General features: G+C 39.2%; 1 protein-coding gene across 3 annotated transcripts in view; it reads right to left on the bottom strand.

Moving 5' to 3' along the window:
* Window positions 1–26,400, bottom strand: part of AK5 (adenylate kinase 5) — a 202,504-nt gene that overhangs the window by 50,579 nt on the left and 125,525 nt on the right. For all 3 annotated transcript variants that reach the window (XM_011355521.2, XM_023528031.1, XM_011355520.2), the window contains exons 9-10: window positions 10,014–10,056; window positions 5,551–5,595 (exon numbers count right to left, since the gene is read on the bottom strand). In XM_011355521.2, the coding sequence (XP_011353823.1) occupies window positions 5,551–5,595; window positions 10,014–10,056 (88 nt within the window). The remainder of the gene's footprint in view (window positions 1–5,550; window positions 5,596–10,013; window positions 10,057–26,400) is intronic.

Raw genomic sequence — 26,400 nt, 5'->3', positions numbered from 1 at the left:
AAAAAAAAAAACCCCTCTTCTGCCATATCATTGTTATAAGGACTGTTTAGTGTCTTTTGAATCTCAGTTCTTTACACACAGTAAGCCATTGATAAAGTCTTAGTAATTTGATCTGATTAAATGAAGAAAATATTTTGTTCTAGTTCAGCATGACTTAGAGTCGTTTTTGCAATAAGGTTTATGTGATTAAGTAGATTCACTGTCAGCACCAAAAGGCCTGCATTTCTCCAACATTAGAAAGACATCCTTGGTTTGTAAATGCATCTGAGGCTCTCTTGGAAAATGGCTCAATATCTCTCTTTACTCTCCCATCCTGAATGGCCTGGGCTTTGAAAATATAGGTGTAAGCCCAGCAGAATGCCAAAGGGCCCCTTAGTGACTGCATCCCTTCAGAAAAAAGAGCTGTGCAATGACACGTCTGTGTTAGAGCAGGGCTGATGTTTCTCAGTGAGGGCAGAACACAACCTTTGCAGTCAGATGGAAACTTATTCCTCTGTGTGAACCCAGCCTAGCTCATGAGCTGCCTGTTTTCCCTTCATAGTGGAAACTCAGTCAAGTCTAGCCTGAGTTTTCTTAGTCCAATCCAATGATTTCTGGTAATCTTCCTAGCCCAGTTCTGCTACAGACTGAAGGTTTGTATCCCTTCCAAACCGATATGTTAAGTTCTAAAGCCCAACGTGATGGTATTGGGAGGTGGGGCCTTTTGGAGATGATTAGGTCATGAGAGTGGAGCCCTCATGAATGGGATTGGTGCTCTTGTAAAAGAGGCCCCAGAGAACACCCTCGCCTCTTCTACCAGGTGAGGATACAGCAAAAGATCTAGGAGTGGGCCCTCACTAGTTTCTGAATCTGTCAGTGCTTGATCTTGGACTTCTCTGCCTCCAGAACTGTGAGCAATAAATTTCTGTTGTTTATAAGGCACTCAGTCTATGGTATTTTGTTACAACAACCCAAGCAGATGTACATAAGTTGAAAGGTCAGTGTCTATGCCAGGGCTGTTCTCCCACCGCGAGGGTTTTCTTCACCCTTCCTCCGGTCTTGGTTTTCCCCACTGCTGTTGATCCCCTGAGGTGCACCCTTTCTGCTCTCACTCCAGTCCCTGCTTTGGAGTCTCCACTGGGCCTCCTGAGTCATTCCTCTTTGCTCATCCTGACAAGCACCCAAACTTTCCTTTCAGGCATCTCTTCCACCACCAGGTATAGAGAAACATTTGAAACTTTTCCAGACCTGCAAGACCCCAGAGAAACAGGGACTTTCCAGATCCCCTTCCTCACATTTAAGAGGTTATTTGCTTTTAAAAGTGAAAACAAGGCACAAGGGACAAGGCATAAGATCCTCTAAGATCTCCCAAATGCTAAATATGGGGTTTTATATACCTGCTCGCCTCCCCACCCCCAATTAACCCTAGGGTGATAGTTCTCAAAGTGAGGACCACAGACCCTATTTTCACTGCAACACTAAGAGGCTATTTGCTTTTCACTGATGGTGCAGAAGCAATGGCTGTAGAACTGCAGTGCAAATCAGGGCAGCAGCATCTGAGTCTGCCAGTCAGGTATTCTTCACCACCGTGAACTCACAGTAAAAAAAAAAAGAAAGATAAAAAAAGAAAAATGTCACTGTTGCTTAAGAATGCCCTTGATGAAGCAGTAAAAGAGGCTGATTTAATTTCTTTCAACTCTTATGTATATCTCATTGTAATATTTTGTGTGATGAAATGGGAAACACACAAAAGGCACATCAGCACCCCTAGGTATAATGGTTTTCTTGAAGAAAAGCTCCACGTGATTGTTTAAATCTCTTAACCTGTTGCTTTTTTAAGTTGAACCCCATTTTAACCTTCCGAAAGACCAACTAACAGATACACTATGGTTTTTCAGACTTGAGTATCTGGCAGACATTTTCTTAAAAAGAAATAAAGCCATCCCTTCAAAGAAAACAACTGGCAGCATTTGTTGCCAATGATAAAATCCAAGCTTTCAAGCACCAATCTTTCCCTTACTAGCTAATTATTTAACTCTCTAAAGTCTTATTTGAAAAGTCAGGATGGTGGTAATATTTCATAGAGTGGATACAAACATTAAATAAGATAACATTATAAAGCCCTTTATATAGTGCCTGTTGTGTGTTAAGTATTCAGTACACATAGGCTTTTATTACAGCTGCATTGAGTTAAAACAATCAGATTTGTTATTCATTTTTAACTTAACCAAATAGGTGAGTCGATTGCACTAAAAATGTTCAACCTGAGCCCCAAGGAAATATTCTCTAAAAATTAGACTTATTCATAGTTCTTTAATAATAGGGTAGCAATGAAATGGCAACAGGGCTATAATGAAATAATGATAAGCACTGAAATATTGTTTTGAGCAAAAATTCTTGTTTCTCCAGTTTTCCTCCAGGAAATAAATAGGACTAGTTGTGCGATGGTTAAAAATGCACAGAACGACACAAAAATATCATACAAGTACCTCCCAAAGCTTACTACTTAAAAGCAGTTTATCAGCACGAATGCCAAGGTACACAAGGCCATATGTGTCCCTGATACACTAAAAGTTACAACCATTGAACGATGTCTTGATCATTATGCTATTAGTACCACGCCTCACCTGTGAAGTCAGATGATTTTCCAGATTGAAGCACTTCTACCAAGGTTTCGGATAGGAATTAATGGGAATTCAGGTTATGTTACATTTGGGGCAGAGGCAGGCTATGAAAAGCAGAGAAGGGAAAAAGAAGCCAAATACAATAGATAATAGGAAGATAATGATCAAGATATTTAAAAGAAAGAGTAAAAAGGAGAGAAATGTACCAGAAAAGTTTGTGAAAAACTGTGGGAGCCTGTTAGTGGGATATAATGAGGCTCTTTCTTTAAAGGATATTTTTATATTTTCCGTTTTCAGTAATGATTGAGTCCCAGTCTTACATTTTAGCACAAGTCATATCTCGTGTGTGAACAACCAAAGTCCTTAGGATGACTTTCAATTGTTTTGATCATCAGGCCCTATCCTGTGAGATCCTTTATCTGTCCTTTGGAAGGTATTCCTCTATAAACAGAGACTGAGCTGCTTTCTTTATGAACCAAGAGGTGATAGTCACATAACATTCAAACGACCAATTAGGTCCATCCATGCCACTTTTGCTTTGCCTTTGGTCCGCTTTTCCTGAACACTTTTTTTTCCCCACTCAGATGACAGTCAGTGGCTATTACCTATCACCACTTATAACTGTTTTACAAATGAGCAAGAAATAGCACCAGCTTAGGTGGGGTGCGAGGGTAGGGGGAAAGTTGGTATTGTTTGTTCTCAGTGAGAGGGTAGCAGCTACATGGACTGAGGAGCATCTGATTAGGCTCATAATTAATCTGAAAACCATCCTGCCAGAAACAGCTACAGCAGCAACCTGCCTGTCAGTTCCATTCCAGGAATTCCAACTGCTATTTCGGTTGTTATGGAAACTGACCACACTGCTTCCTAAAGAATTCATTATTCTAACAAATATTTGTTGTTCCAGTCCTTATGGGGCATCTGAATTAGTGATGCAGACAGAAGGGATGAAGGAGCACAGAAGAGGAAGGCTGGTGATTAGAGAAGATTTCACAGGGAGTTAGAACTTAAACCCGACCTCGGGGCATGATTAGCTAGGGGAAAAGACATTTCAAGTGAAAAGTTTAGCAAAAGCCAGAAAAATTCAAGAGATGATAATGCAGGTAGGGGCTGTAGCTGAAGAATTTGGGTGTAGTGGGGCATGGGAAAGACACATTGAGGTCAGTAGAGAGAAAGCTTTGAAGCCCAGTCTGAGTTTGGCCCTTTTTGTGGACAAAAGGGAACTAATGGATACTTTGAAACAGGGGAAGTGTGCTTTAGGACTATTAATTTTAGCTTATGACTAAAAGCAAGGATGTCAACCTAGCCTTGGCTAATACTACAGCTCCACTGTTGTTCTGGAAGATGCCAGGACAATAATTTAAAAAATAAAAAATCCAGCCATCTTCTCATATAGACAAAACCACACTTGTTTCACTGAAATCAATGGACTCTTGTTCATTAAAACTCATCAAGACTGCTATGGATGTATCTATAATATCCCAAGTATTTTTACAAGCTAAAATTGATCTGCAATAATACAGCCCCAAAATGCCATTCTGCCATCTGTCAAGGAAGTGTTTAGAACTAAGGCCTTAATTTTCAAAGCAGAGTCCATTAAATACCCCAGAAAAAGAACAATTGTTTTTCCGGATATCACCGTGGCTTTCTACCTTCTATTGCCCAATCAGTGAGCTGCAATCTTTTTAATAGAATAGTGACAGCTCAAGAATCGTCACTGATTTAGACATAAGGAAAAAACTTTTGCTCAGAGCAGCAATTCTCAAAGTGTGATCTGTGGACCCTTAGGGGTCTCAAGCTTTGTCTCATGCCAAAGATTTTATATTGTGCTATTTGACCTTCTGAAGGGCACAGAACTTAGGAACAGGTAAGCTGAAATCTTTAGTTATGCCTAGACAGATAGAAGCGATATTTGAACAAAGGGCAAATCTGAAATAATATTAATGCTAGAGACAGTAACAAGCACAAAACATGCTATGCTATTTTTAGATGTTGTTTTTCAACCACATTATTAAAAATGCAGATTTCTATGTGATAATAAAGGCTCATTCTTTGAATTCCTGAACATGGAGTTTAAAGAGTCTCTCTCTTCCTAATTTGGTACCTAAGATAAAAGCTAAACAGAAAGTATAATTTACTGTGTCTTTGCCTTAATGCCAAGAAAACTGATTCAAGTTTATGTGGAAAAGGAAACTTTCTTTGAAATTATGACGATGAGTTTCTCTTTAGTAAGGAGGAGAAATAATGCACTTTTCTTTCTGAAAAGAACATAAAATTAAGTGCAGTAAGAGTCTATCCAGTTTCCAAGGTTAAGGTCAATTAGAGGCAAGCAGGTCCGAAATAGAACTCAGGTTCAGCTCGAGAGTCTTCACTGCTTTAAGACCTGTTCTTCCTTCTCTCACTTCCCATTAATCCCCTCAGTCACCCCATCTTTCTTTAGTTTCGTGCTTAAATGTCATTTACACAGGGAAGCCTTCCCTGATCACCCTATAAAAAATAACCGCTCTTTTCTACATCAAACGCTCCACTCAGGTTCTCTGTTTCAGCACTTTGTATGCTTCCTAATTTTGAGATAATAATTTGATTAGTTCTTCTTTTCCTCTAAGATGGAAGCTCTGTGATCCCTGTTCATTGCCCAACATGGGTCCAGCACTCTGTGGATGATGGAATGTGGGAGAGAGTCCAGGGTAACAACCCATGCAACTGAGTGGTGAAGGGAGAGGGCCAACTTAGAGTCCTACTTTGTCTATGCTGGAGAGATACAACACCAAAAGTAATATAAAACTTTGTAAATGAAAGCAGCAATCTGAAAGCCTCCGGGGGTGTTAACCTAACTAAGAAAGGGGCAAGACTTCAAAATAGGGTGGGAAATGAATAGCCTTTCCCCCGCCCCACCAAGTTGTTATTATTAGCAATTGCATTAGAAAATTTGAGGGCTCTTACTCACCAATCATGAAAATAATTTTACACTTCCTCAAATCTTCCATGAAACCTTTAAAGTAAGAATAATTTAAATTATTGGCAAGAAATACATTTCTGAAACAGTGATTTTACTCATGTTATATAAAAACCAAAACCTTGTAGTTTTTTTTTTTTGATAAGAAGCTTGAAGTTGAGTAAATGTGTTAATAAGGCATAATTAAAAGGCATAATTAAAAGGCACCGATGGCCATTTCAGCCATTTTTAGGTGGTAAAACTGATAAGGCATTAAGTAGCATGAATCACAAAGAAAGAGAACTTTTAAAAATTATTTAAAATTTTTCCTAAGTGTCTCAGTTTCAAGTTATTTCACATTTTTAAACATTTACCAATCTCTCTTTTAATAAAGAGGTGTTAAGACCCAAGTGGGTAGTCTGGAAGATAATATTATAAAAATCGTTCCTATTCATAGAAAATAATGCTATTTTCCATTTGAGGTATACAAAATTTGCTTTTAAAATACATGTATATAACATGGACAATGGACTAGTGGTTATCAGAGGAGAGGAGGGAGAGGGGAGAGGAAAAAAAAATAAATAAATAAATAAATAAATAAATAATAAAATGTATATAATAATAAAAGTGAATAAATTTAGAGAAAAATATCAAGTAAATAACATACAGTATAATAAATAGTGTAAAGATGAAGTAAAAATCATGCAGGGGGCAGGTGAAGATTGATTTTGGGGAACCACTGCATTAAGGCAAAGAAATGATTAGAACCTTTGGCCAAATGTGAAACCCTCTAGAGTTTGTGGAGCCTAAAAGATTTTCAGTTGTCATGTGGTGTAGTAGGTAGCCATGAGGGATGGGTAGATAAGAGCTACATTTTGTGGTCCTATTGCCAACTGACTTGACCTAGGCAAGTGACTGCCTTTCCTTGGACCTCAGTTTCTCCATTTGTCAAATAAAAGTGTTGGACCCAATGATCTGTAATGTCTCTTTTAATTCAAATACCTATGATTCTGTGGTTTCCTGCAAATGAACAGGGCCTATGAGGAAATGGCCTCCTCTGTCCCTTAGCCACAATTATGATGCTATTATTGTTGTATGTTGAAGATACCTTCTTAATATAAACCAAAATATCAAGAGATCTTGGGTGAGAGTGAGGTTACCTGAAAAGATAACCACAGTGAAAAAACTTGATTTGTGAACTTGGGGTCTCTGGAGTCAGAAAAGGGGTCTCTGGAGTCAGAAAATGACAGTGGTTACTGCTTGATTCTGGAAGCAGTGGGGCCTCAAACTAAAAAAAAAAGGTTTAGAGTTAGGACCCGAGGACAGATGAAATAGCAGTCCTACCTAAGACTGTTTCAGAGAGGAGCATAGACAAGTAATTCATCATAGTTTTTTTTTTAAGGCCATAGGGCTTTATTTATGAAGATTCGACTTTACATGTGCTCAAGAGTTGAACAGATTGTCTCAAAAAGAGTCAGCAGGCTGCCTACTCAGCTGTGCCAGGGAAGGGTCAGACTTCTGCCCTGGAGGAAGAGTCTTTGGGCAAGCCAAGAACACCGTTGGAGACTTGTTAGAATGCTCTGAAGTTCAGAGTGGGAATCTGTAGAAGCCACTTAGGGAGGTCCTGCTCCAACCTAGAGGCCATCCTGAGGCCAAATGATGATGGTGAACGCTTAAGAAGCCGGCCCTAGGAGAGTGAGAGAAACTCACCATGTTCAAGTCCATCCTCAGACTAGCTAATTTCTGAGCAGCTTAGTCTAACACCCGTGGGGGCAGCAGTGGGACTGGCAGGCCGATTCCACAAACAAGAAGTTTCAGAAAGGTTTCTTTGATGTGCCTAGGCAAAAGCCAGGCAAAGATCCTAAACCAGCAAGATGGGGGCGGGGGGTGGGGTGTGGAGTGTTGTGGACTATGGCAACAAGGGTTAACATTCAAAACCAAGTTTTTAGAGCACCATGCTGGACAAATAAAATAACATCTGAGGCTGAATGCTTCTTTCAGCTGGGCAGATGTGAATGCAGATACAGTAACTGAAGATATTTTTGAATACTTTATTATATATTCTCGTTAACCCCTATGCTAAGGACGATACTTTTCAAACTGCAGGATACATTGAATAGACTGTAATATATTACAATGTAGGATACTGTGATTTTTTACTTCATGAAAACTTTGCATGCAGTTTTGAAATAAAGATATTAAAGTTCAAAGATATTTGGTGTTTTTCATTGGAACCTTGGGCCCCTGGGGTGTGCATTCCAGATCCTGGGTTGGGAAGGTTCTTGGAGCAGTCCTCTCAGCGGCAAAAGCCCTGAAGAGTGAGGCAAGACTGGATGGAGTCAGCCCCGAGTGCTTAGTCTAGGTGGAGCTCTGGGCTCTTTTCATGGTTCAAGAAGCACCTGCTTTTGCTTATCCTATGGGTGTGAGTTGATTAAAATGACAGGTGGAATGAGAGACTGGGAGGTTTTTATTTTCCGTCTCGGTGACAAAATTGCAAATTTTACAGTTAAAATGAATTGATAGGACTCTGAATTATACCTCATATCTTATGTAGATGATTAGTACTCTTGAAAGCTAGATCATTCTTCTGACAATTACTTTTTAGTGGAATTGCAGTGGTTCATTTATATATACAATGCTACCTTTTTTTGCAGGAATCCTCTATTAGCTGAGCAAGACTCAACTCACCAGAGAGAGAAGGAGAGGGAGGGAGGGAGGGAGGGAGGAAGGGAAGGAGGGATAAAAGGAAGGAGAGAATGACAGAGAGGGGGAGAGAGAGAGAGAAAGAGAGAGAGAGAGAGAGAGCGAGAGAGAGAGAGCGAGCGAGAGAGAGAGAGAGAGAATGAAACATGAAGAATAGGGTTAAGGATAGAAGGGGAAGGAGACAGGGAGAAAGAGCTAGAAGCAGAGGAAAGAAGTGAATTTGGGATCTTTGGAAGATTTGGTTTTCATATCGAAGGATGAATTATTTTTGTTCTTTTTAATTAAAGTGATGCTTCAGTCTCTCTACAGAGTAGCCCATGGTGACTGGAAAATTCCTATGTTATCTGGAGCTTTCTATTGAAGGAAAATACATTGTGCTTTTAACATGTGGGACCAGATGGTCATCTCATGTTCTCTGGACTTTCAGTTTACTTTTATGAAGCTGAGCAACTTTTAATCTGTTTGCAATCTCGGAAGTGGCTATGGTTATTATTATTATTATTTTGTATAATTGTATCTTATTCAAGTTTTTAAAAAGTTATTTTTAAAAAATTAATGATAGTATATTCATGCAATGTAGTCATTATAAATTAAGGTTATAGAGAGTTTTTAATGCATGGAAACATGCTTATGATATGTACAAAAATTGGAGATATATTTGCATATACACACGTATTCTCAGCTATGTGAAAATAGGAATATAGACATCACACTGAAATAAAATATACTAGAATGTTAACTATGATTATTTACACATCATAAGGTTTTAGATTACTCTTATTTTCTACTTAAAAAAATCTCCACAATGAATATGTGTTAATTTTATAACCAGGAAGAAAAGAAACTTTATTAGGCAATCAATCAATCCTTATCTAGTTGGAACTCAATTGATTATTTGCACTTAGCTCATGTTTATGTGCCTTTCCCCATGAATCACCATAATGTCATTTGGTGACTGAGATTTTCACATACTACTATTGCCATTGTCATCAAATGGCACTTTATCTACTACCTCATGTTCATGGATCAGTGCAGGATTAGAGGTAGGGTTGTTTAGAAAGCCGAATCATTTGCATGTATGTGTTCACAGTCAATATAAACATATTTCCATTATAACAACATTTATTACAGTGGAAATGTTAGAAGGCATTTTATCTGAGGCAAACATGAACCTTATCTTTCTTGAACAATTTCAAATCCACATAATTTTATCTATTTTCAGTTCCACGTGTAGCTAATTATGGTTAGATTTAAATTTTTTTTGCAAGACTTTTAACATGACGAAAATTATAAAGCGGTATAATTTGGTTGTTTCTTAGGTTGCGTCCCACTGGTATACTATTACTATACAGGAAAAAGACTGTGTTCCAGGAAATTCGAAGAATGTTTTATTCAAGTTAGCTAGCTAGCTCTCTTTACTACAGGACTTGTGGGGGACCTTGTTGTGCTATTATATATGTGACTCTTCCAAAGGCAATTGAGTGTTAAGCGTTTCCCAAACATATTTTACCAGAGTATCCTGTTTTCACTGAGTATCTCATGGGTCATATTCTCTGGGGAGTGTGGAAACACATCTCTTAGGCATCCTTTTGTTTCTTTACATGGACCAAGAGGAAAGAGATCAAAAAGTTCTCATCTCAATCATGTTCTCTGGCTAAGGAAAAAGTACATGCTATTGCTAGTATATTATCTCTTCATCAATGTTTGATAAAAAAGACATGCTCAAAGCCACTAAAATGACAACTTTGATCTGCTCGGGAAAGGAAGCTCACCTCCCGTGGTGTCCTCTCCAAATACGTTTAACTGGTCATCGCCCTGTTTATAAAAAAGTCAAAATATTAGATAATTACACTAACAGGTATTGTGTTAAACTTCTTGCCAACATTAGCATACTTAACCTTCCAAATGCCTCTGTGAAGGAGGCCCTAGCATGATCCACCTTCTATAGATGAAGAAACTGAGAGTTGAGGAAGTTGCACAAGGTCACATAGTAGTGAGGGACAAGCCCAGATTTAAACCCAGGCTGCCTGTCCCCAGAGTTCATGCTCCTCTTAACTGGTAAAATATCCTGCCTCATTTTCCTGGTGCATAAACTATCTGTGGTCAGAAAAGTTGATTTCAAGAAGACAAAACCCATCAGTACCTGAAGCTCACTGATAGGTATACTCACAGCTGTTTTACAAACAACTCTGTAATTTAAAGCTGGACTTGGCAAGCCTTCTGTAAAGGGCCAGATAGTAAATATTCTCAGCATTGTGAGCCATATGGTCTTTGTGCAACTATTAACCACTGGCCATAGTTTGCCAATCACTGGAAACTAAAGCACAAAGTAAGGGAGGTTGAAACAATCAGCTTTGATTTATGCCTGCCTTTAAATTTTTCATTTTATTTTTTAAGCAAATGACTGCTCCATTTTTCTTATAGAAGAAGCTATGGTGATCGGGAAAAAAATGCAGAAAAAAAATTATGAAAAGGCATTTGGTGAGAATTTTCAGTCCCTTCTGTGTCTCTATCTGTCCCATTTTCTCACTTCCTCATCCCTTATAGGTAACCACTCATAATTTTTTTTTGTATCTTTCCAGATATGTAAAAACTGACTTCCAGATATTCATGGATACAGTTGAATATAAATATATAATCTTATTACCACCATTTTGTACACTGAAAGCATACTTACACATCTATGTGTTTATAATTACAGATTAATCTATACTGTTCTTCCCCTTGCTTTTTTAATTTATTAGTATTTCCTGGAGAACTTTCCATAGCAACACAGAATGTTCTTGGTTATACAGTATTCCGTGTGGAAGATGGTACCATAGTTGTTGCTATTGTTTTTAAACAGTCCGTTATAGACAGACCATTAATTTGTTTCTAATCTGAGACCATTTTTGAAAACGTAGCCTAATGAATAAACTTATATAAATATCATTTCGTACACATACACCTGAGGATAAATCCCCAGGGAGGGGCTGTGAAGTCAAAGAGTAAATGTGTTTATAATTTTGATAGATTTTGCTAAATTGTTCTCCACAGAGGTTGTGTCGTTTTGCAGGGACAGCCTCTGTCTAACGCTTTACTCCAGCCTCTGGCCTCTAACTCCCTTTGATGTAGGACTCAGTTAAACGAGGTTGCCTGGTTGCATTAAGGTCCCTTGAGGTAAACTGGCTTGAAAGCACTTGGTTTGAAAACAGAGCCTTGTCATTCGTTTTTAGAACATATGCCTTCAGGTCACCCTTACTGCTTGTCTTCTTAGATTTGCCAGTGTACCCAGAGTTATTCCGGGTGAGAGAAGAGTATCTAATGGAGTGGGCATTTAGGCACATACCTACATTAATTAACTCCCTTACATGAATAGAAAAGACTTCAATTGTTCCTCAGTGAGCTTCCCCACTCCCCTTCCCCGTTGAAATCATTGCATTTTGGAGCAGGGAGAATAGGGATCATGTAATCCAATCCTACTGTCCCCCTCTCCCATTTTACAGTTGAGGAAAAGATGGTTAAGAGAGGTCACATGGGGGGCCCATGGCCGTGTCATCCATCATATCCTCAGTGAGGTCAGGATTGGAGTGAGAACCACATCGCCTATCATGTAGCATGGCTCCTAGAGATTTAGTCATGTCAGCTTACTTCCCCTGCTCACCCCGCCAGTGCGCCCATCCCCCAGCTGCTGCTAGGGGCTCACAGCAGTCTGGCCCCTCCCTCAAGCTTGGATGACTCTAGTATAAGTTGTGCTTCAGTGGTCCCCTAGAGATCAGACCGACCACATCAGGCTGACGAGCTGGGACTACATCCTTGCTCAGCTCCTACCTCTGCCCTATCCTGCATCTATCTACATCTCGTAAGGGCATTCTCCAATAACACACTTGCAAAGAATCCCCATGTCAGGCTCTGCTTCTAGAGAAGCCCACCTGAGACAGGGACCTATATGCAGCAATTATAATGTTTACCTAAAATGCAGGTACATAGAAAGAGTCTCCGTAGACTTTCTGGAAAAGAATTGTTTAATCAGACTCTGCTCATTGTTTGTCAAACAGCTATTAAATATACCCAGGTAATGTTAAGAGGAAACCATTGAGTCTTTTACCTCAATTTTTAATATTATTGTTGAATGATCAGACTGACACCCACCTTGCAAACGAAACAGTGTCAGATCTTTCTTCTACCTGGCTATCATATTTTGGGAATTCAACTGGGATTAATTTTAATTCATGAAACAATGCACCATGTTATAAAAGGGCCTGTCTGACCTCTATTTGGCTGTATGAGTCTTATCTGTTTTCAGCTATAGCTCTTATTCGCAACCTTCTATTCTGTATGCCCCAAACTTTAAATGAATCCCAGCTTTATTTCTATGAATACATTGATAGTGAACAGGTTTCTGGAGCATAGATGCAACTGTCATTAGCTCTTCACCAGGAATGTGGCACACCGTATTCACTGAAATGAAAGCCCAGGTGAATGGGATGTTTGACTGATGGGTGGTGTTTTTCAGTAATACTCAAAATAAACCTCATGATTCCAATGTAAATCTTTTGTACATAAATTATTCTGGCATCTTACACACACACACACACACACACACACAGCCATGCGACAACAACAATGACAACTAATGAAAGGCAAAGACTTTTGATTTTGTTGAAAAAGATGTGATACAAGTCCCTGGAGGTTCTAAATCTTGTCTCTTTTCAAATGCTAGGTGTATTCTGCATGAAAGCCATTAATTTCAGACTGTCGATTATATACAGAGCAAAATGTTATATAGGCTTAATTGAGAAATATCTGATAAAGTGTTTATATTCAGTTGCATTATAGCTGCATCTTCAGTGAGGTGTACTTTGAGAAAACATAGCCCACTGACTACCAAGTGCCATCCTGTGTGTCTGTGCTTCTTTGTGTCACAGCCTTTACTGTGTTTCCACTCCACCCAGTCAACTCTTTGTCACCTGTGAATCTGAATTGTGTGGTTAGGCTTTGTGGGTGCAATGAGACATAGATAATTTTAAACTAGGTTTGGGGCGGCATGAAGCCCCAAAATCTGAACAAACTGACACAGAGAGATAGTGCAAATATAGGCATAGATTTTATGTAAGTGCCACTTATGACTCACAAACATGGAGCCAAGACACAGCCGGCAATGATATGATTAATACTAGTGAAGGTGGGAAAATTAGCAGCAAAACCACTAAGAAAAAGCAAAATCAAGTTGGCGCATCTTTTTATGCTCCATGTATATGATAACATGTTGGAAATTGATGCGAAAATATCTAGAATCCCGTCGAAGTGACACATTTAGAACCTCAAGAATAGGATGTGTGGCTTTATGGGGCAACTACTTTTGGGCTACAGATTTGTTCTGATTTCTATCCCTCATTCTCCAGTCAAGCCAGAGTCATAATTAGAGCCAAAACAACTTGCATTCAACTTTATTTCCCTGTGTGGATGTGTAGGCAAGAAACTGCTTTTGCAAGCCGGGATTCTGGTGTTATTTGTAAGAAGAGCAGCTAATCGGTGTGTGTATGTGTTTTTCTTTAGGATCAGAACTCCTATTATCACCATGAGGTGCAGGAGAACAGAGTGCTATGAGTGACCACATGACAAAAGGGTAGTGAACGTTCACAGTGTCATATGAATAGAAACAAAGATAGATTCATTTGCTAAGAGGGACTGAAGCTGGATCATGGTGATTTGAAAATGAAATTCTCAAGTTTTACGGGTAAGCTATGAATGAAGTTTTGAAATTTCTTAGATTTTCAGTGGGAGACTATTGGAAAACAGAAACATAGCTATATTTTATCAGCAGGAAGAAGGAAGACTGGTCCTTGAGAAATGTTCTCAGTGTTTACAGTTCTTTGCTAAAGCATGTTTTCATTTAAAGTAATGGGCAATTTGGAAAAAAAAAAAGAGTATGGGAAGTAATATGCAATTTAGTTACACCCAAGAATTTATTTTACAGCAAGTCCCATTTCTCCTTCACTAAAATATATACAATTAGAGGTCTGCTTGCTGTGGAAGTACTTGTATTATTGAGTAAACAGGGATGAAAAAAATATAGGGGATGCTGGCCTAACCTATTTCTAGTCTTATTAAATTGTAGGTTCTCTACATGAACTGTTTTAAATAGTGGTTTACAGATCTAGTTCTCTGGGAGGAATGGTATTTTTATTCTATATATATATATACAGAATAAATTTATGTATAAATTATATATATAATTTATATATACAAAAGTATGGGAATTGAAGTGTTGGTATTGCTAGTAAAAAATTTTAAGGAAGAGAGTTTTTCTGGATGCCTTTCTATAACTTCCTGTTTTCACCTCTCTGCTAGAAGAGCAAATGAGAAACACTTCGATCTCGTCCTTTCATGCCAGAGTACCACCGTTGTTAAGCAGGGCTTCGTCAGGCTGATGGTGTAAGGAAACAACAAAATTCCCACTCTGATTTTCTCTGGTTTAAAGTTAATGCTGGCCATAAAGTCACATCTGACTAGAGTCTCACCATCGAATGTTATTTGGCCTTCAGCTCTTTGTTTTCGATTCCTTGTAAAATAGAGATAAAATGGCAAAGTTTAGCTCCAACCATTGGAAACTACAGAGCATGTTGGCCTGTCTCCAGCACTTTTGTTAGGTGCTATGAGACACTCTCAGCAAAAGAGAAAATCAGTTAAATAATAGAATAAAGCATACTATATGCGTGTTCATGCGTTTTTCAAGGAGAAAAATATCTCCCAGAGGAGTCCTCCTTTGTCCCACCATTTTTCTTTGAAAAAGAAGATTGGAGAAGGTAGGCCTAAATGAAGGGAGCAAGTAGAGGGCTATGAGGATTCTTTGACAACTTCTCCTCGATTTCTGTTCCTTTCCTTGTTCTCTACTCACCATGGGTGTACCCCAGTGCTTTCTCTGCAGTCTGAAGCACTTCTTGCTTGTCACTACGACAGTCATAAACAGTTTTCCAAGGGCATGCCTAAGTCTACAGTCTAGCTTTGACCTATCTCTACTTTGATTGCTTTCATCATTCCCCCTCTTAAATGTCTGTGTTCAATTCTCTGAGGTTCTAGAGGGTAAGGCTGAGTGAGGAATGGGAGAGGGTTAGTCAGTGGCTGTGGGACATAGAGCAAAAGAGGAACTAAAGATGACACTCAGGTTGGAATTGTGAATCAAACATGCAGAACAAAAGAAGTGTTCTCTCTCTGTAAACTGAAGTAATGGGGATTTAATTAGAGTCTGCAAGTTGCAGGAAGGTCTCAGGAGGAGATTGCTGAGCAGTTGCTATCTACAGTTGCTAGCTACAACTTGTATAAAGTTCATGCTGTTTTGCCCAAGCTTGTTAAGATAAACTCTACACAAGATAAATGAATCTATTAATTTTCTCAGAACTTGACCTGCTTAATTTGGCTTCTGGAGCCCTGCGTATTATGTTTGCCCAGTCTGGAATGCCTTCTCCTTTACCCTGAGTTTGTTTACATTCTGCCTCTCCTTCCGGCTGCTATACAAAGCCTGGCAATGTTCCGTACTCCTACAGAGTGTGGGCACGTGCTTAAACTCGCAATCGCCGTTTTCAGAAAGGATGCCTTGTTGCTGCTCTTCTTACTTTTTCCCTATAAGCTATGATCACTTTATCTTCATTATTATCAATTTAATTTATTGTGGGTTGTTTACTTAATGCTACCCTGTGTGGTGATACTTCTTTGCATTGACAATCTTTGGGGGAGAGACTTTAAGATCTGCAAGTTTGTTTGATAGTTCACAGATGAACGAACCTCCAGACTACTCCAGTTACAGAGTTTATGTCTCTAAACACTCCAATATGCTGGTGCAATAAAGGTCAGTGCTGTCGTGGTTATAATTTCCCCGCGATCATGTAGAAGACAGCTAACAGGTTGGTTTCAAGAGGGACCTAGCTGTGTGCCTCCTGGAATATGTTGTACTCAAAGGCCAGCCTTCACATCTCCACTTGATTTTAAAATCTTAGTGCAAAGTTCCACAGGAGGTAAAAAAGAAATATTTTACTACTTTTGAAAAACCTTTGGCAAAGAGTATTTGAGGAATATTTAAAAGGCATGATGACATCATTATTAGAAAAGCACACATTCAACCCACTACCAAAAAACAGATGCAGGAGCCAAGGAAGCTGGCCTGCTCTTTCTTGTTCCTCAAAGTCTCTTACATAGAATGCTGTACAGAGAAAAGAAACAACTACCACAGCAAAGAGAGAAAAAAAAAAAAACAGCTCAGAAAAGAAACCTATAAAAGAAGTTGACCCTTAAAAGCTGGGGCGTTCAAAATGTAGGGCTGAAGCCTGCCACCGAGAGAAGGCAGCCCCTCCCTGTGGCCAGAAGCTGGAGGTGGCCTGTCTCTGCGGCATGGCTGCCGGTGCCGTCCTGCATTTGTGCACTAGCTGCGGATCTTGGCTGGGAGGCTAAGTGGGAACTGAATCCACTCTCCCACCTGTGCGTGCCTAGACAGTTTTCTTTTTCTAATTTGCACAAAGGCACTACATGGGCTAGCAGTGGCCTGCCTTCAGGTGAAGTTTGATCAATTCTCCCTGCCCCACCTCCCCACCGCTTAAATATTCAGAAAAGAAAATAGAGTATGGGGGTGGTGGAAGCAAAGAGAGTTTCATGGCTCTTGCAAACGCTACTTCCATGATGTCAGTCAGATACCACCCCAGCTGCCCTGGTGCTTGCTATACCCACATGGCCTTGGGCTGGTCCTCTAGCCCTGCTCTGACTTGATCCCAACGCACTGGCCCTCCTCTCTGCCTCTTTCCCTGATTTGTAATATAGGAATCACCATTCCTTTCCTACTTACACGGTGATACTATTTCAAGGATCCGAAGAGGTCTGAAGAGAAAGGGCAGGTATACACGCAGGGTGTGCTTACTGTTATGAAACTGCTCTACTTTGGGAGATGGGCAGGACTGGGCATCTTAGACACATCTTAAGAGCTCAGAGCGGTCTCTTTCCCCTGAAGTTGTAAGATATGATACTTTAAATAACAATGGGGATGTTCTAAAGGCCAGAAACAATCCTCATCAATCCTTCTCTTCATATCTTTTCAGCATATGTGCTAAAACTAAAGAAGTAAAAACCCTGAAGTGGAATAAATATGGAGAAATTCTGCCGTGAATCTGACACATTAGTATTTATTTGGATAGGAAATTACTATATGAAATTGGTGAAGGTATAAACTTCCAGTTACAAGATAAATAAGTCCCAGGGATATATAGCATGATGACTACAGTTAACAATACTGTACTGTATTATTTGAAAGTTGCTTAGAGAGTAAATCTCGAAAGTCCTCATCACAAAAAAAAAAACAAAACTGTAACTGTGTGATAATGGATGTTATTATGGTGATCATTTCGCAACATATACAAATATCAAATCATTATGTTGTACACTGGAAACTAATATAATGTTATATGTCAATTATATCTCAATTAAAAAAAGAACTTGCCATATGAATGAGAACTAGGTGGTCCACAAAATAATTATTTTATGCTGAAAACACTGTTTACTTTTGAACGTTAGCTTCACAAAAACACGCTTAAGTTGTCAGCTTTGGGCTTCCCAAAGAGTTTTCCCTGCTCTGATGCTTCTCACCACTGAGCAGCAGGCCCTGCGCACAGATCCACTGAGCGGACGGAGGAATACTCACACTGCGACTGCGTTCAAGAAACGTTGCAAAGGAGAAGAAGCGTCTACTTGACAAGAAAGGAAACTGAAGACCAGGGGAGTGATGTCACCGTCCAATGTGACGTCACCCCTCTGGCATTTGAGAGGCTGATACCTAAAACCAGGAGACTGAACTGCAAAGACTTAGTGAGCTTTTTCCTATCTATGAACAAATGAAGAAGTGAGGAATGAATGAATGAGGAAACTGACATGCTTTTCTACATGGAAGTATGTTAGCACACATTCTGGGGCAGTTATTATTCGTTACATGTCCACACAAGCCCACCTCTAAATTAATCTGGTCCCACGGAACCCACTGTATGCTCTTTAGACTTCGATGTCTTATATTTGTGTAGTGTTTTGTACAATGGAGAGTATTCCCGTTTCTAACACCTGAAATGCAGTGCTGGCTGCTAGGAAAGGCACTGGACCCTTAGGAACCTGGATTCGAGCCCAAACTGGACGTGTTCTTGATAATGTCAGCGAGGCCTTCATGCAATACTCAGGGCCTTGGACGGGGAAGCAACCAGACATGGTATCTGCGCTTATGGGCTTCCTATCCAGTTGGGGAGACTGATATTAACTGGATAATAATATAAGCAGATGTATATTAACTATGGATGTATATAAAATAAAGGGTTCTAGGAAAATTAAAATAAGAGATAAGAGCTCTGATGTGCATTGGGGTTGGGGAGTAGGTTAAAAGTTGGCCAAGAGGGAAATGGTGGGTAAGGGAATACAAATGTGTCCCAGGAAGAGCCCTCAGCTGATGCAAAGGCCCAAAGGAGAAGCAGCATGCACCCTAGAGAAGCTGGAGGCAGGTCAGCGAGGCTGCGTGCAGACAGCCAGGAGGATGGTGTGCTGAGGCACTCTGCAGGGCTTTGGGGCCCCAATAAGGGTCATGGTTTATCCCAGGAGCAATGGGGAGAAAGGCATTGGGGGCTGTAAGCTGGAAAGTAACTTGATCCATTCTGTTTTTTTATAAAGATCACTCTAGATTCTGTGCAGAGCATGGATTGGAGGTATCTTTCTTTTTATGTTTAATGTGTGGAGAACAGTGACCACCCCAGAGGGTGGTGGCTAAGAGGAAATAAAACGATCAAAAGCATTTTATAAACAGAAAATTGTTGTACAAATATAAGGTGTTATTATTATATCTTTTATCAGTATATTAAGGCAGGAGTTATTCTCCATGTTTTCAGAAAACTCACAACTCTTATTTAAGGTCATAAGTTGGTGTCAAATACACTGCTGAAATCCACTATTCCCACCTATTCTTCCAATATAGGTTCCACTCTACCGCCTTGAAAATAGAAATCTATCCAACCGCACTTTGATGGAATTGGACGTAAACAAAAGTTACCACAGAAGCTCTGAGGTGAAATCTGAGGCTCATGTGTTCCACAGATGACAACAAGCCTGGCATTTAGCTCAAGCTAGGAGTGGGAGAACAGGACATGCTGTTTGAAATGCAGTCTTAGAAAAGCCTTGGGGAAAGTAACTCACCAAACGTGACTTTCTTTTTTCTTTTCTTTTTCTTTTTTTAAAGAATGTTAAGCTGAAGAGCAACTATAATAGTACATTTGTTTCTTCATTTTTTTTCACTTAATTGAGCAGTTGCCACGGCAACTCAAGAACAGAATACTCACTGCCTTCAATGAATTGCAGATATACATTTTTCATCTACTCAAAGGTGCAGTGAGCTTTTTTTAAAAGGTTAGTTTTTTTTCCTGGACTGATATCAGTATTCTCTCTCCACAGGACCGTGAAGTGACAGCACTTCGCTTTCATGAATGAGAAAAAATGTCCTGGAGAGAGAGAGTTTGGAAATTTCATCAAGATCAGACCTGCCAGCCAGTCAACAACACTGAAATACCATAGTGTGCAGAGCAGGAGAACAGAGAAACAAAAGGATGAGGGGGCCCCCTTTTTCCAGGAGCACACCACAACATTAACACCCACTTCTTGGCAAAGAGCTCCCAGAGTCAATTTTCACAATTTAATCCTGGAACCTGGCCGAAAAGTCCTGCAGACCACTCTCCCTTGACTGCCTACATTTCTTTCCTCTCACTAATCCCTCTGCTTCTGCTCGAGTCCATTTCCTATCATCTCTTCTTGCCTAAATTATTAAAATATCCACCTGATCAGCCTCACTGCGACTAGTCTCTCCACTTAGTCCATTCTCCACATAGGAGGCAAAACTATATTTCTAAAATGCAGGTCTGATGATGTTTCCTTGCTCCAAAGCTGACAAGGAATTTCCAGTGCACCCTTAACGCCCTGGACGTGGGCCAGCTCATCCCTTTAGGCTCATCCATGTCATTGAGTCTACAAGTTCGCTGGCTCTCTCTTTATATGCGCTACATTTCCAATCTCTGTATTCTGCTTATTATTTTTTCTTAGAATGACCTGCCTCGCTACCTACAACTCTTCTTACTAAAAGACCCATTTTAAGACTTAATTCAAGAGTCACTCTCCTATCTCACATTGGAATTAATTTCCCTCTCCAATGTGCTCATGGAGCATGTTGTATCTGAGTATGTGATAGTGAATACCACATCATACTCTGTCTTATACTAGAGTTAGTTGTGTATTTTATTAATTTTTTTCATCTTCCACAGTGCCTTGAACATAGAGGATGGAGCAAGTGGTGCCCTCCTCATTAACCCATAGCACTTCCATAATTTCTCAACATAGTGGACATCTACTAGACTATGCCCGTCACCCTTCCTGTGCCTAAAATATGACTTGGCCATTGGTGCTTGGATCAAGAGTGCACCTGAACCATGCTTGGACAATTAACACCCTTCCCTAGGAATTTACGCTGAGAGAGACTGGACTTTCTGTTGGCTCAACCAGTTGGTAGACACATTTACTAGCAGAAAAAATAGGTCTGCAAAGATCGAAAATTAAGGTAATGCATAGAGCAGTGCAGACATACAAGGGAAGGAAATTCTTAATGGCCTTTCAGCACCTAGTTCTGCAGTATTGCTAATGCTCAGGTGCATTCTTCCTTGGCTTTGTGAGAGGTCTCCCAAGATTTATAGCACATTGATCTTTTTGAGGAAGCAGCTTAAACAGGTTTTTGTGACTTTCAAACAGAGGAATCTTAACTAAGACGCCCACCTAGTGAGGGTATAATTTTTTAACATGCTTGTCTTTTCCCAGAGACTGAGATCTTTGAAGGCCAGGACTAACTGAATCTTCATTAAGTTTTATAACCTCAGAATAGTGCCAGCATCCTGCCTGACATTTAGTAGATGTTTCTATGTAGTTGTTGAATTGATATATTGACATTCTCCTGACTCAGATGAGGTGATGTACAAAAACTGTAAAGCACTAAATCAATGTGAACCTCACTTATTATCAGACTAACGGCTGAACTCTGCCCTTTACTCACTTCCCCCAGAAGGGTAGAGGGAGTGTTTGGGATATTTCTCAATTGTTCAGAAGGCAGGCAAGTCTTAATGTTTGGGCATCCCTCAAACATTAAGAGAGAAGAAATTACTCTCTCCAATATTCTCCATTAACTTATTTGAAATGCTTTATTAATTCTATGTTTACGATAATCTATGTTTATGATAATCCCATTAGGATCTGGATTCTTTGCATGCCATTAAAAAAAGGATTTGATGCTAAATTGCAAATAAGGCAGCAGGGACACAATTAAACCAGTCAAGAGAAGACATTTTAAGATAACTATGCATTGTAGAGGTTCTGGTTTATACAGGTTTGATACGAACCACTTTCCTCCACTAAAGCAGGGTTCGAGTTATCAATGATCTTCTTAGCCAATCTCTAGAATATTTTCAACAAAGCCTATTTCATTATTTTTAAGGCACAGAGAATAATGCTACAGTTCTAGGAAATGCCAGGACCTCTGGCGAATTTGGCAAGTGGATGGCTGGGGTCTCAACTGCCCCTGTGGTCTGGCTGTGGTCATAGCACTATGGATGTGAACAGAGAGGCTCACTTTTGAGTGGATCACATAGGCTTGAACAATAAGCATCTCACGTTGACCTTAAATTGCTAAGACTAGAAGCCTCTTCCTCATATTTTTTAGACCAGATAAGTCTCCCCATATTCTAGTAAGATCCTGGAGGAGAGAAAGAAAGGGCTCCCTAAACCATGACTGAGAATGACACTTCCATTATGTACAAGTTAGGGCCTTGGAACCAAACTGATTTAGAAAAATACAGAAATGTTACATGGAGGTAGTCTATGGTCCTTACCTAACTACTGTACCATTGTTGCTAAAAATGTTTCTAATTTAGAGTAGATACATGTATTTCAAATATAGTATAACTGTACTTATACAATTTTTAACTGAGCGAATTGTGCAAAGTGATAGAATTGCACGAAGTGACAGAACTGCATAAATTACCTTTGATATATAATTATTATATTTAAATATTTAAAAGTATCAGTTTAGTGAGAACAATTTGGAAATGTATATAATTAAGTTCGCAATCAGCGTGATGCACAAACCCATTGAGAGACTGGCTGGCCAGCTCCCCTCATTTTACTTGTGAGGAAGCCAACGCCCAGAGGGCTGAGCTGATTTCTCAACTTCCCATTCACTCCAGGAGAGATTTAGAAGAGGAAGAGATTTAGCAGAGCCAAGGCTAGTCCCTTTCCACTTTCTCCCCTGCTATTTGTTATAGACAAACTGTACACAAATGAATAAAGCGATAATACCAGGAAGTTCATTGCACCAAATTTATAATATTCAAAACTGAAAACAACCTAAATGCTCATTATTAGAATAAAATAACTAAATTGTGTGACCGTCTTCCAATGCAATGCTATATGGAGAAAATGAATGAAGCAGAGTTACATGGTCAGCATAGACTGAAAAGGATATGTACAATACGGGGAATGAAAACACACACAAAAAAACCCTTACTTTACTTAGGAATACATGATTTATCTTACACACAATCAATATTTATTGAATTCCTACCATGGGCTGATGCTGTTTCAGGTACTGGTGATATAGCAGAAAACAAAGCAAAGTGCCAGCTTTCCTAGAACCTACATTCTAGCAACATAGCTGCATATAAAGTAGATTGATAAATACTGAATTTCGAAGAGTGGACACCTCTGGAGAGGGGCAGGGGTATGTCACTGGAGGAGGGTACACAAGAGGACCTTAATTTCTTGCAATGTTTTATTTCTTAAGCTAGAAAGTGGGTAAATGGTGTTTGTTGTATCATTCACTCGCTATAGCTTTTGGTCTGTCTTATATATCTTTTAAAACTCTATTTTTGTTTCCTAGTTTTGCTTCTACAAATTCCTTTTATTCTTGTAAAAACATGTTTTTCTCCACAGATAATAGGGAGGTCAAGTGGAACATGAGAAGATTAATGGAGATGTTCTGGGAAGTGGCTGTAAGTATTCAGGAAAGCCTGTTTGTTTGGAAATCACAAGAAATCCTGGATGTTTTGAATAATACTGTTTCTGGAGAAAGGAAGAAGGTGTGGAAATACCAGCGCACAGCCTGGCCCAAAGACACTCAGTAACTGCTGTGAAGTAAAGGACTGATTGTGGACTTGACTTGTTCCCAAGTAAAACCTGAGAGTGCTTCTACTGCATATCCTAGGGGCTTGACCTGGCCTGGCCACATGGGTGACTGGTATTTTGGAGGACTAGTATACTGATCAATGGACTGCAGATACTTCAGCGTTTAATGTATGCTCTGCATCTGAGTCATGTGGGATTAAATGGGACCCAGTTTGACATCTCTTATTCAAACAATTTAGAACAGCTTTATCTAAAAACCTTCCTCTTTAGAATCCCTTTGTCCCATCAATAATCCTTGCTTTATTATTGAAGTATATCTGATTATAAAGCAATAGAAATATTGCGGTATTACCCTTTATACCTTCTGGCTCAGTAATCCCAGTATTAAGAATTTCTCCTAGGGTAATAATCAGAGGTTTGGGCAAAGTTTATGTACAGTGATATGCCAGGGTAGCATTACAGCTGATCCCTGAACAACACAGGGGTTAAGAGTGCCAGCCCCCTGCACAGTCGAAAATCCATGTTATTCAATGACATGGGAAATTCTATATTATTAAATGAAAGATTTGATTATAACATTATTAAATATCTACCAATCAAGGACATACTCTAAAATGTTAATATTAATTTTTTTCTTTACTCTTATAATTTTCCAAATTTTCCATAGCATGTATTTTTGCTTTTACAAATAAGAGATTATCAAATTTAAGAAAATAACAAGGAAATGGAAGCATATTATGTATCGAAAGAGAAGCAATCACAAACTTGACATTACTGACAATCTTCAACATCTGTTTATATGGCTCATTCATTTTATAAGCCTGTGAGATTAACTCCCATGATTGCAAATATGAGGATAAAAATAAAAAGCTGGCTTTTCCGTTTTTGAGGGGAAAGGAGAGATTTTCAGGGGGTCATTATTATAGATTCTGGAGCAGCAATGTGGCTTATTAAAAAAAGGAACTTGGAGTGAAGATATTATTAGTTGTATGACCTTGGGGATAATGATACTTTCCTTCCAGGGCTGTGGTGAGGATTAAAGTAGATCATGAGAGCTCCTGGAACAGGATAGGCAGTTAATAAAAGCTGTTGACTCTGGATTTACTTCAAGGTTATGAATATACAGTAAAAAACTGCAAGTTTTAGGTTGTGTTCTCTGCTGGTTTCCCCCAGACAAGACTAATTAAAAAAGCAAAGTGGTTTTAAAAGGAATGTTGTTGCATTTACTTTGTAGAACCAAGTATGTTCTTTATGAGTCATCGAGCTTCTAAATTAAAGACAAGCAAACAAAAAGCCCCATACCAAACACCACATGGCGTGCCTAAAAAGTCCATCTCATTTGCTCCTCTCTGGGCCCATCCGTGCTCCTGACCTCGTGGGAAGTTCTAGCAAAATTATCGAAGAGGTAAGTGAGCTCCGACTGTCACTGATTCCTCTTCACCTCAACACCCTGTCTTTCTTTGGAACCTGGACATCAATGTGGTTTCCTGGTTTTCCAGAGTCCCCTGCCTCACCGAGGGCTATCCTGAAGTGAAACGGTAGTGTGGTGGTTAAAACTTAGTCTCAGTGATGTCAGACTGCCTGGTTTTGAATCCTGGGCATGTTACTTTACCTCTCAGTTCTCCATCTGTAGAATGGGAATAATTACAAAACCTCATAAGGTTATGGCGAGGCTTAAAGCATGTAAAGTGCTTCGAATAGTGCGTGAAACATAGAAGGCAGTCAAGAAATTTTAGCTATTTTAATTATCAGTCTTACTCCAAGTTCTCATTCTAAAGATATCTCATAAATTCAAAGCCAGAAAGCAACTTCGTCAGGAAGGAGGATTTCGTTAGAAACACAGGTAATGGTTTTGGACACTGGATAGAGGCGAGCTGTGTTACAGCTCTGCCGCTCTAGCTGTGTGATCTGAGTCAAGTTGCTTAAGATCTCTAAGTCTCAGTGGATACTTGCGGCTAGAGGTAGGGTTGTTAAGATAATTGAATAATGCTTAGTGTTGTGCCTGATTTAGGGTAGGTACTTAATATGTTTTAGCTGCTATTATTGTTTTAAGTGTATTGTGTATGTTATCTCATTTAGTCCTCAAGAAACTCCTGTTTTGCAAGTGAGGAAACTTTGGCAAAGAGAAGTTTAAGGCCACACAATCAGTAACTGGCAGAACCGGAACTAAAATGAAGGCAGTCTGAACTCCAGCCCATCGTTTTAAACACTGTATTCCCCTGTATATCGCCACCTCTGCTGGATGATAGGAAATTCATTCTTACTTCAGGGTCAATGGCCAACAATGAATGTTTCTATTCCTAACAGGGTTACCTTTGGAAAAAAAAAAAAAAAAATGAAAAACTCCTATGTTTTTTTCCTGGGAATATATATTCTATTTATTTATTTATTTTTTATTTATTTATTTTTTAGTATGGTGACATTAGTTAACAAAATCCAAAAGTTTCAGGTGTACAATTCAACCGTAAGGTATATATATATATTGCATTGTGTGTTCACAGCCCATAGCCTATGATTGTTGATATTTGATAGTACAATGATTTTTATTGGTCTGAATTTAATCTTAAAAAGATAGTACAATTAACAATGCTCTAAGATGATCGGAATTTTATTTAGCTGCATTAGTTCCACTTGGTTAAATGATATAAGTTAATGATGAAAAATTGAGAGAGACCTTCTAGTGACACAATATCATTTCCTAGCATTGCCCAGGGATAAGATTTCAGGAACTAAAGCAGGACAGTGGGGGTGACATTTAGATAATGGTAGTAGGAGCTGGTCTCTCACACATACACACACACAGACGTTAGCCCTCATTAAACATTTAGACTCAGAAATGGAAAAGACCTTATGTTAAAATGCTAATATTAACATATAATTTTTTCACCCCCAGAAATCAATGATTTTTAAAAACATCCCTTTAGATTTTGAATATTTTCAATGAGGTAGTCAACC

The sequence above is a fragment of the Pteropus vampyrus genome, unplaced genomic scaffold, assembly GCF_000151845.1.
Source record: "Pteropus vampyrus isolate Shadow unplaced genomic scaffold, Pvam_2.0 Scaffold22, whole genome shotgun sequence".
Classification (NCBI taxonomy): Eukaryota; Metazoa; Chordata; class Mammalia; order Chiroptera; family Pteropodidae; genus Pteropus; species Pteropus vampyrus.
Note: the sequence above shows the minus strand (reverse complement) of the source record. Positions and strands in the feature narration are given on the sequence as shown.